Raw genomic sequence first — 10833 nt, 5'->3', positions numbered from 1 at the left:
CCTGCCCTTTTCCTCATCTCCATCCACACCTGTCCAGTTTATCTGGAACCACGAGGGAAAGCAAGCAAGAAACCGCCCGGAATTTAATCCAGCAGCATACTTCAGCTTTTCTTGCATCATGTTTGCTGATAAATGGCCACAAAAACCCCTGAGTCTTCCTGAAGCATCCTTATTGAGCCAGTGATCATAAATGATCATAAAATTCCATGGCCAACTGTAAAACTAGACACTTAGGCATAAATAAGCTTTGACAGCATTAGTTTAGTCCAACAGGGACTGTGTTTTAGTGCAGGTCATTCTGGCTTCAATAATGATCTTATGAGTTCCATTAATCAGCTAAAACCATAAACATAACTTTCCCAGAATTCTACTTTATTATAAATTAAAAGGATCATATATGTCTAAATATAACTGAATTATCAAACATAAAGATTATTAAGCTGTTGAAATGTGTGGCCTTTAGCTGGGTTGTCCAGACATGGTGCCATCATTTGTTCATTTTGTAAAATGTATTCATGGAAATCTTTTCACACATTTCTGACCAGATTTTAATATTTTTGTAGTTCCTTTTGCCTGTGTATGAATTGCTGGACTATTCTGACATTTATCTCAATTACACAATAACTTTTAGCCCAATGTCTGAAATGATAAAAAAAAAATAAAAATGCATATACCAAAATGTCAGTGCAAATGACTGTTGCTTCACATGCTGTCAGTTTGGATTTACTTTCTTTTTTGTTGTTGTTGTTTTTATGTGGAAGACAATTTATGTTGTGTTTGATCATTTTAACTTTAGATCTCTTGCATAAGAAAGGGGTCATGTAGCTCAGAGGGGTTTAAAATAAACAGCCATCAGCTTTGCAAGACAGCAGGAGGAAAGCAGGCCTGAAATCTGTGACAGTCTGTTGTCTGTTGTCAGCAAAATACTGTTTTTCTCAAGCAGTATTGGATTAATGTATAATTTATTTGCCTATGTAGTTGCTATAGAATCTGTATCTATTTCAATATATAAATAATTTGATATTTTATTTATCATTTCTATCTATCAATTTATTCTCAATAACCTGTAATAATTTATTGAAAACAAATTTGTGGAATTGTTACAAATGTATTACATGTTTGAAAAAAATAAATCTCCTTGTAAGCAAATGAAATGAATTCATTTCATTCCTCCTAAATTCATTAAAGTATTCTGATAAAGTAACAGAAGTTACAAACCTGTGAAACTCCCTCTATCTGCTGAATAGACATCCAATCAGTTCTTTATCAATCAGGCCTGTTTGACAAGGCAGTCAGAAGAAATGCAAAGATTATAATAGCAAGATTATCTTTATTGATTAGATAAAACATTATTGATCCCAATGTGTATTTGGGTACCTCTCCAGGCACTATTTCTGATTTATTACCACCCTTTAAATGAAACATGGTGGTGATAAGGTGATGTAGACAGGAAGAGTAAACATGGCAACAACACCTGGCAAGAACAGAAGAACTTTCATCAAACAAAATGTGATATATTCAAATTACTCCCTGAAGAAACAGTGTATATCAATATGCCAAGAATCCTCTAGATACAAAATACTTCTGCTTTTAAACTGAGCAAGAAATGGTTATCTGTTCTTGATGAGGGAAAACCTGTCAATAAGTAGCCTTGCTACATCTCAAAATTATAGAAGAGTAAGAAGGTAAAACCAGTTGAGCTAAAAGCAGGGGAACCTATATTTATCATATTCATGATATGAATGGAGTATGCTTTGAAATGGGGGGTGGGGGTATTTTATGTCAGAAAGGCTTGTTAAAGTTAGATGAATCTGTGGAATACGTAATCAGATTTCAAAGGCATGGAGGAATATAAGGAGAAAATCCAAACTCATGTAAATGGTTTGGAGTGCTATCAAAAGCTTGGACTAGCTCCAGAAAAGAAACACAAAAGCTCTGAAAATATTCAGCATTGTAGTCTCAGTTTCAGTTAACACAACAGAAACAAAACATGTTAATTATTTATTCAGTCAACATGCTAAAGAGTAGAAAATGTAAAACATTAACGATTCAGACAGTTGTTCAGCTAAACATCCAGTAGCCTACTAGAAAAAAGAGAAAACTGTGTTTTTGTTTTATTTTGTTTGAGCGGCACATAAACTGATGCAAAATCATTAAAGTGAATTCAAACTGAAAGACTTGAAACGCACACACATATATATATCACATATCGCTTTTAGATCAAAAGAAAAATATAAACTGACAGTCATCTGATGTAAAAACTGTGATTTGCAGTTTGCATGGTGTTGCATCACATTTAGTAACAGGCCCCAACAAGACAGACTCTGGCACTAAAGCTTTCCGTTGGAGGGGAAAAGCCTTATCTATGATCTTATCTGAGCAACTTTGACCCTTTATAACATCAGAGAACAAAGTCCACAAGGCAACAAAACACTTGATAGTATCAGTGCAAACCAGACTCAGACCCTTCCTCCCACATATCTAATAGTTGTTATCATTGAGGTTAGAGTGGTGCAGTTAGCATTACTTCATGCTACTGAGACGTATTGCTACTCCTGTGTGCAGCTCCTTCTCCTACCACAAGATGGCAGTGCAGCACAGTTAACTCAGTAACTGTGAACACTGTGACACAAACTACGGGTCAGCAAAGAATAAGAGATGTTACGAACAACTCAGCTGGAGCAAAATGGAAATTTGATTTGGGTTTCTGGTTTGGACCAAGTCAAGGATAATAATAACAGCAACAAAATCAATTGTTTATATTATTTTTAAAAACTCACATGCAGTTGGAAAACCATTTTGATGGTCATTGAAGGGATTTTTTAAAAACATCATTTAATATTAAAAAAAAAAAAAAAAAAAACAATGAATAAATAAAAATTAGGTTGTCGACTTTATTGTTCAAACTGCTAAGCATTGCTCCTGTTTACTATGCAGGCAGAAAAACTACGTGTGTGTGTGCTCAGTGAGTGTTACAGTTGTGTGTTTGTGGGGTCAGCAGCTCAGAAATCAAGCACTGCCCCTTCTGCAACGCGCACGTGTGCGCATGCACGAACCTACTTTTTTCTTTTTTTCTTTTTTAAAAAAAACGAATTAACTTGGCTACGTTTTTTTTCTGACCGGGCGGCACCCACCAAGTTTTTTTTGTTTGTTTGTTTTTTTTGTTTTTAAAAACAAAAACAACAAGAGGTGTTATGTCACGTCTCCTTTTTGGGGATACTGATTTTACTGAACATGTGACTGAATTATGCGCTCACATGGCTGCTGTGGCTGCATGATCCGCTTTAGTTTTTTTTTTTTTTTTTTTTTTTAAGGTCCGGTGATCGGTAGCTCCCTCCGCAGCGACCATCCGGAGCAGAGGACCGCTGCAGAACACAGCGGCGTCTACCCGGACAGATCATGGCGAACAGTGGGCAGAAAGTTGTGCTGATTACCGGCTGCTCCTCGGGCATCGGGTTACGAATTGCCGTCACGCTGGCCAATGATGAAAAGAAGCGTTACTATGGTAAATGCGCTTTATTCTACATTGTTTTTTTGATCCGACCTATCAGTAGCAAGTCTATAACAGTGTGGCTCGAGTGGTCGTGTTTACTTTTCCTCCCACACTTTGCTGTGGCACCTCTTTACGCAGTAAAGTTCGGCTGACTCGCGCGCACAGCGCTCTGTCTCAACGCTTATACACCATTATATGTGGTGTCCACTCTTCCAGCTAACACATCTCATTTTAGAATCATAAACCCTTTGTCAGTGCTGAGAATCAGCGGCCCCTTTAGTTCACCTATTATCATGTGAAAGCCGCGCTTCCAGGGAAGGGGTCTGCAAGGATGCCGCTTGCCAATGCAAGATTCGGAAAAGGAGTCTTGTCAGCTCTTTCAATTGACTTCTCCTGCACAAAGACCCCTTTTAGTGCTATGAATTGTAGAGCGCCTGCTCCAGTTTAGTGCCGTGTCTAATGTGGCTATAGTCCTCTCACTGGAGTGATTGTGAAAAGAAGGGACAAAGTTTGAGACCTGAACAAGCATGGGTTCACTCTGAAGCGAGGGCCTTGTTTGAAGTCTTCATTGGTACATAGGAGAGCTGGGGTATCCCACTTTGATATTGTTGGTCTGTGTGTCCCCCCCCCCCCCCTCCTGTTTTGGAGTCATCAATAATGCCACTGTAGAAAATTTGAATTGAGTCTAAAACCTTTTCATTTTAGAGACCCTTACATCACTTCAGCAATCCCATCCCTATTGGTAGACGTTTGGCTCAGGACCTCTGACAAGATTTTGTTCTTAGGTGTGACTCTACAAAACTGTGAAAGCCTTCATGTCTGTGGCCACAGTATGCATCGTGAAATTAATAGATGAGTGAAGTCATGATGGCTAGTATTTTACCACTTTAGAAAGAACTCTGCAAGAGTACTGGAAGTTTTCTTTGTTCGTTTAGTGTTTTCCCCCCTCTCTCTCAGATCTAAGGATTTATTACTGTGAAATGGATGAGGAAAATAAAAGTGGTTAACTGCTCCACTCCCTCCTAACACTAGTTGGGGAGATTTTGTTCCTTGCTGTGAGCTGCTTTTAATAAAGCCACATATTGGAGCTGATCTGCTGGAAAATCCAACACAGATTAAACATGACAATAGTGTGTGTGTAGTAACAATGCAAAACTCTAAATAGTCCTCAAAGTGCTTGTGTTTACCATGTAGCGTGGTGCATTCAAGAATGTTTAAGCTACCCAGGAGTATTTCCTCCAGGAACCAGGAGAACAATGGCTATCTTGTTGACCTCTCTGTCAATATACATACAAATTTTTGTTGCTTACATGAACTTTTGCTTCCCAAATGAAAAACATTAGCTTTACGGTTGCACTCATAGATTCTGATGGCTTGTAAAGACAAATTATGCCACAAAAATTAGCTACGCATCACAGGATGTGGTGAAAAAGTCATAATGAATTGATTGAATCTTTTTCATATCTGTTATGCAATCGTATTTGTGTTCACACAGAAATCAGCTTTGCTTTAATCTCTCAGCAGGTAGATTTAGATGAATGTGGGTCTTTGAGGTTGTTTACTTCTGCTCATTGTCATTGTGCAACTGCACTGCCCCTGTTAGGTAATCCCAGTCAGCAAAGCATGAGCAGCACACACAACGTGGAAGAATCTGCGCTGTATGTAGGTTAAGTGAGTGAAGTTCACCAGGAAAGTGATTCTGAGTCCTGCAACAGGCGTGGCCTCTGGAGAACTTTGACCCTAACTATTTGACTCTGTCTAAACTCTGTGTGTAAGTGTGTTAATGTTGACTGCTGAAGTCACTGTCATTTGATAAATAAAAGTTTTTAACTGAAATAAAAGAATAATTATATTTATCATTTTTCTGATTATTTAACTTTGCCCTTAGGAAAAGTTTGACCAGTTTATGTTGCTAAAAATAAGGTGTAAGTGTCATCTGGGTGATTCTCAGTGAGACGAGCCATGTTCATGTTCCATAGTGACAGTTTGCGAAGAACATGCAAATGAAAGTCATTGCTGTAACCAAACCATGATCTTTCCCTAAAGCTCTCCCTAGTCATGCGCAGAATTAAAGCGAAAATAATATAAGGCAGTAAACACACGAGCAAATAAACAGAAAACTAAGCTACGGTTTCAGAAGATTTACAGAACCCCAAGCAATAAAACCTCAGGGCTTAGGGCGAAACAGCTCTAGACCTACTGCAATGGGACCATGAATGGAGCAGGTTTGGCATAATAGATGGAGCAAATGCATATTTAGAAACCATTTATCTCCAACAATCATGTTGGCTAAATAAATGGCTAATTACACTATCAGATAGGTTATATTATTACATTACCCATGTTCTACTCTTTGTCTCCTTCAACCAGTCATCGCCACCATGCGGGACCTGAAAAAGAAGGACAAGCTTGTGGAAGCAGCTGGAGATGCATATGGGAAGACCTTGATGTTGCTTCCATTAGACGTGTGCAGTGAGGAGTCCGTCAGGCAGTGCATCAACAATGTTAAGGACCGCCATATTGATATTCTGAGTGAGTGAAAACAGGCCTACAACCCCCACCACCACCACCACCTCCTGCCTGCTGCTGTCTGTATTTATTAAATGCTGCAATATACCTTTTTAGTTGAGAATTGCCTTTTCAAGGTAATTTAAAAGGAGACAAATCCCAGCACAGTGTAATAACTGTTATAATAATACAGTGTTAAGCGAGAGGATTTGATGACACAACGGAGAAATGTTTTGACACACTGGTTAAATTCTCTGTGGTTTTGCTGTTGAGTGGGTGGAAGGAAAGTCTTGAAATTCCAGTGGGCAAATAGATTAAGCACCACCAAAAGGCCACCATGGGCTATCATAAGTAAGATAAAGCTCACTTTGGAAGTCCTGCAGTTTCACAGCACCTTCGTTGCCTGATCTGCAATCTTAACAGCTAAAACAAAGCAGAGGATGTTTCTGACAAGCAGAAATCCCAGTGGACGTTAGCAACAATGCACAGGGTCTCTTTAAAAGCACTTTGTGCTCCAGTGGATTTTATGTTTCTGGATTAATGGCTTCTGAATAAGTATCTTTATTCTTTAAAGACCTTTAGACTGGATAAAGCTTCTATTTTTAAACCTGCCTCCATCTTACTCTAAATCCGACATTGTACCCCTTTCACGTAATTACTCAATGCTCAGAGGTCCCTGAACATGGGCTGATGTTACATCACACCTCTCTGCCGTTGTCGCACACTGACATCTGGTGGAAGTACCAAGTAATGCGCATTCTCACAGGAGTCAACCGTCTGAACAAAAGAATAGTTTGAGTTGTGGCAATGTTGGACATATGAACACATCAACTGTGTGTCTGTGTGCTTCATGCCAGTCAACAATGCAGGTGTGGGCTTGCTCGGACCCGTGGAAGGCATCAGCATCGACGAGATGAAAGGAGTGTTCGACACTAACTTCTTTGGCGTGGTTCGTATGATCAAAGAAGTGATGCCAGACATGAAGAAGAGGCGTTCGGGACACATCGTCGTCATGAGCAGCGTTATGGGCCTCCAGGGTATGATGTGTTGGGAAATTGGCAAAGTTCTTAGAAGTGATTTGATGAACTGGCAGCAATGCTTTCCAGTCCCGTTAGTAAATAGATGTCTTAATACTAACCTTTTAAAACCAGGCAAGAATAATCTGTTCAGATTTTGTGTAATTATACGACTGATTTTTTTTTCCAGCATTTGCTGACAAGATCAGATTGGAAGCACATGCAAGAATTTTTTAGTGTTTGTTTTTAACTTGGAAGTATCATGTTGTCAATTTTCATCCGAACAAGTTAGTTAGTCCGTAAATGGTCATAAAATTCATAAAATGTCTGGCACTTCCATGACGTTTATCGGTCAAGTGAATTAGTGTTTTATGTGTAGACAAACTTAGACTGATGTATTGTGTTGCGTTAATTCTGAAACTTGATAATTCAACACACTGACTTCCTTCGTCTTCTTCTTGCTTTCTCTTTAATCAGGAGTGGTGTTCAATGATGTTTACACTGCCTCTAAGTTCGCAATGGAAGGTTTCTGTGAGAGTATGGCTGTGCAACTGATGAAGTTCAATATCCGGTAGCTTACCATCTTTCCTCTGTCGAAGCTTCCCATCTGTCTTTATGTTTTCAGTGATAAATGCTCCCTCACATATCGTTCTCTATCTGCCTCACCTCAGGCTGTCCATGATTGAGCCTGGCCCCGTGCACACCGAATTTGAAACGAAGATGATGGAGGAAGTGGCAAAGATGGAGTATCCAGGAGTGGATGCAGACACAGTTCGATATTTTAAAGATGTATACCTGCCATCATCCATAGATATATTTGAAGCCATGGGACAAACACCAGAGGACATAGCTAAAGTAAGGGATTGAGTTTCTTACTCACATTTGATCAAATCAGAACTTAAGAATTTTGTAATCAAATACAAATTTTCTCTTTTTTTTGTTTCTCATTCCGCCAGTGCACTAAGAAAGTTATTGAGTCTGACAGCCCTCGCTTCAGGAATCTAACCAACAGCCTCTACACGCCTATCGTGGCCTTAAAATATGCAGATGAGACTGGTGGCTTGTCTGTGAACACCTTCTACAATCTACTCTTCAATTTTGGGCCTCTCATGCACATCACCATGAGCATCCTGAAGTGCCTGACATGCAGCTGCCTGCGCAGACGCACCATCTCTCCCAACTGAAGCCAGCGTTCAATCCTTTTCCTTAACCCTAACCTCCCAGCCCCTCAAGAGTCCTTCCTTGAGGTTAACGGCTGAGCAGATACACTAGAACCCTTAACGTGGAGAGAGGAGGTGCCTTTTAGTTCAAAGACACTGCCATGATAAGCTTTGTCAGACAACATGCACAATTGCACAAGCTTTTGTTCACAGAGATGTTATGCGCAGGGTGATTTCATGTGCTGACAGAGCAGCATGCATACTCTGCAATGCCAACACTGGCAGTGAATTATTGTACACACAGTACATTTAAGAAAAGGAGCCCCTGCTTTACTTTTGGCAACACAAAAGGATGAGAACACAGGCAAAAGATGAGCTACAAGAAGCACAAGCTCTGGACTCAGTTAATACAAAAAAACAAGGAAAATGATAGAAAATAGAGAAGTAACTGAACAATAAGTTGTGTCTTATAGCTCCAAACTCAGGCTCCAGATTTATGACAAGTGTAACAGAGTCATAATATGTAAATCTGCTTTTAATATAATGTGCCCTAAATTTCATGTTTGCCTTAATTGTAGTAATCTCATGGTCATAACTGCTGTTGAATCGTGTTTATGATTTCTTGATAAGAGGAATGTTTTGGGGATTTTTTAAAGGTTTAAGAAGGGGCATGTCAGATATTTTTAACATTGATATTTGATTAAAAATAAAATTCTGTTTTGATTTACCTCTTTTTTGTTTGTTTTGAGTATTTTAGATTTTTTTTTCTGTATTTACAGAATTTTATCATCAGTGCTTAATAAGCACTAACATCCTAACATAGGATGTCAGGATGCATCTTTTCATTAATTTGCAGGACTTATTAGTTACCAAAAGGGGGCAGTATTTCCCTTTTTCTCCATCACTAGTTGTCAATGTCAGAATGCACCATTTTCTTTGCAGATTTTCTCACACCACTAAAAGGTTTGGTGGCAATAATTCCAACAAACTTTTTTATTCTGTCTCATCAGGTTCTTCCAGGGTTCTGGTTCTATAGCTCAATACTAGTTCTGCTGAGCCACTGTGACTTGGATGTAGTTGATCTATACAATAAATCTTAACTTTCTACTTATTCTCTGTGTGCAGGACTGGGGGTGACCATTTTCCTTCCCTGTGACAAACAACTGCAATCACGAGCTTTAGTGCATCCACTTTGTTTTGGCAAAATACTTTCATTCACGGCTTTTTGTTACAACGTATCTCCCACCAATGCCAGCCTAATTTATACCGAACATTTTGAAAGATTTGGGAGGATAGATATTAGTAAGCAGCAGATGTTTGCAACAGCAACAATAATATCTCTGAAGACAAAGACTTTTGGGACCACATTTGAGTACAAAACACATATAAGGCCACCAGCAGAGCACATTCTAGTTTTTGCATATGCATTTTCTGTGGGTGCCTATCGGTGCACATGCGCAGATATTAGCATGTGTTTGCATGCATGTGAATGTGTGTGTGCGTCTGAAGTTGTTATATGAGCATGTCTATGGGCCAAGTTAGTGATCTGTTGATGGATATAAAGAGGTCATGGCCTGCTCCCCATCAAAACCCCTCCCTTGAACCCCCAACCCTCTCGCACACACACCCGGCTTTGTGCCGTGTGAGAGAATGTGACCTGGTTCCCATCCCTGAGGAGGGGTGAAAACTAATGACAACCTCAGACACATTGCATAGCCCTGAGCCTCCCCTCTCCAGCTGGCCGTCTTTGCCCATCAGACCTGGACCCCCTGGTCCTGGTCCACACTGGGAGAGGCCTGTGGACCAGTCTGCGGGCCAACCTGTGTCGCCTTGTCATCCCTGCACATTCTTCTTGTTGCTGCGCCTGCGTTTTTCCATGCCAGGTACATTCACCCACAGAGCTTAATGCACAGAATGCATGGAGCTTATGGTAAGTCTACAGAGCAACTGGTTGCAGACCTGTAGTTTCTGAGCAGTGTACAATGAGTGCAGTGCCGAAGTTCTGTATATGTGTTTTCATCAGAGGCGACAGCTCCACACAATGGAACAAAGACACTGTCAATCACAATCAAACGGGTGTGTGTGCTGGTTGGTGGGTAGGGGAGGGGGGGGTAGAGGACCGAAGAGGTTGGGGGAGGAGTCTGTACGTCCTGAATGTTCAGAAGGATGCCAAGACCCAATGTGGGACACTGAGGTCTAATGGTAGGGGGTCGGTAGAGGGTTTTGGGCAGCAAAGGGTGGGACGTGTTGCACTTGGGAAAATGAGAATTGGGGTGCCTGAAACTGAATAGAAGACCTATTTTCAAACTGAATGAATACAGGAGTTATAGCAAAGTCTCATTAAGCAACAGGTCTTATCAAACCATTGTTGGAAACTTTTGTTTCCCAATCAAGGATGTAATTGTAATATAATGAGGGTAGCATGATGTAGTTAGGTCTTTTTGCAGTTTCCGAGCCAATTAACATACTCTGGGTTGGGCAACTTCACCATGTGCCCACTAATCAGCCACTTTTTGCTTTTGAAGGGACAAAAAGGTAGGCAGAAAGAATACATGGGAGGTAGGTGATGTTTGTAGCTACCTTTGGCATGATGTTAGAAAACTAGCTTTGCAAATCATCTGGATTGTCAGATGCAACATCACAACATCTTCCTTTC

The 10833-nt window shown here is 40.1% G+C and overlaps 1 protein-coding gene across 1 annotated transcript; it reads left to right on the top strand.

Moving 5' to 3' along the window:
• The first annotated feature begins 3198 nt into the window (after window positions 1-3198).
• Window positions 3199-9056, top strand: rdh8a (retinol dehydrogenase 8a). The gene is made up of 6 exons (XM_079253302.1): window positions 3199-3505; window positions 5864-6025; window positions 6859-7038; window positions 7495-7588; window positions 7689-7872; window positions 7974-9056. Exons 1-6 carry the CDS (start codon window positions 3400-3402, stop codon window positions 8199-8201), a joined length of 954 nt encoding a protein of 317 aa, XP_079109428.1. The 5' UTR covers window positions 3199-3399; the 3' UTR covers window positions 8202-9056.
• The last annotated feature ends 1777 nt before the right edge of the window (window positions 9057-10833 follow it).

Source organism: Telmatherina bonti, assembly GCF_933228915.1.
Source record: "Telmatherina bonti genome assembly, chromosome: 14".
NCBI classification, from domain to species: Eukaryota; Metazoa; Chordata; class Actinopteri; order Atheriniformes; family Telmatherinidae; genus Telmatherina; species Telmatherina bonti.
Note: the sequence above shows the minus strand (reverse complement) of the source record. Positions and strands in the feature narration are given on the sequence as shown.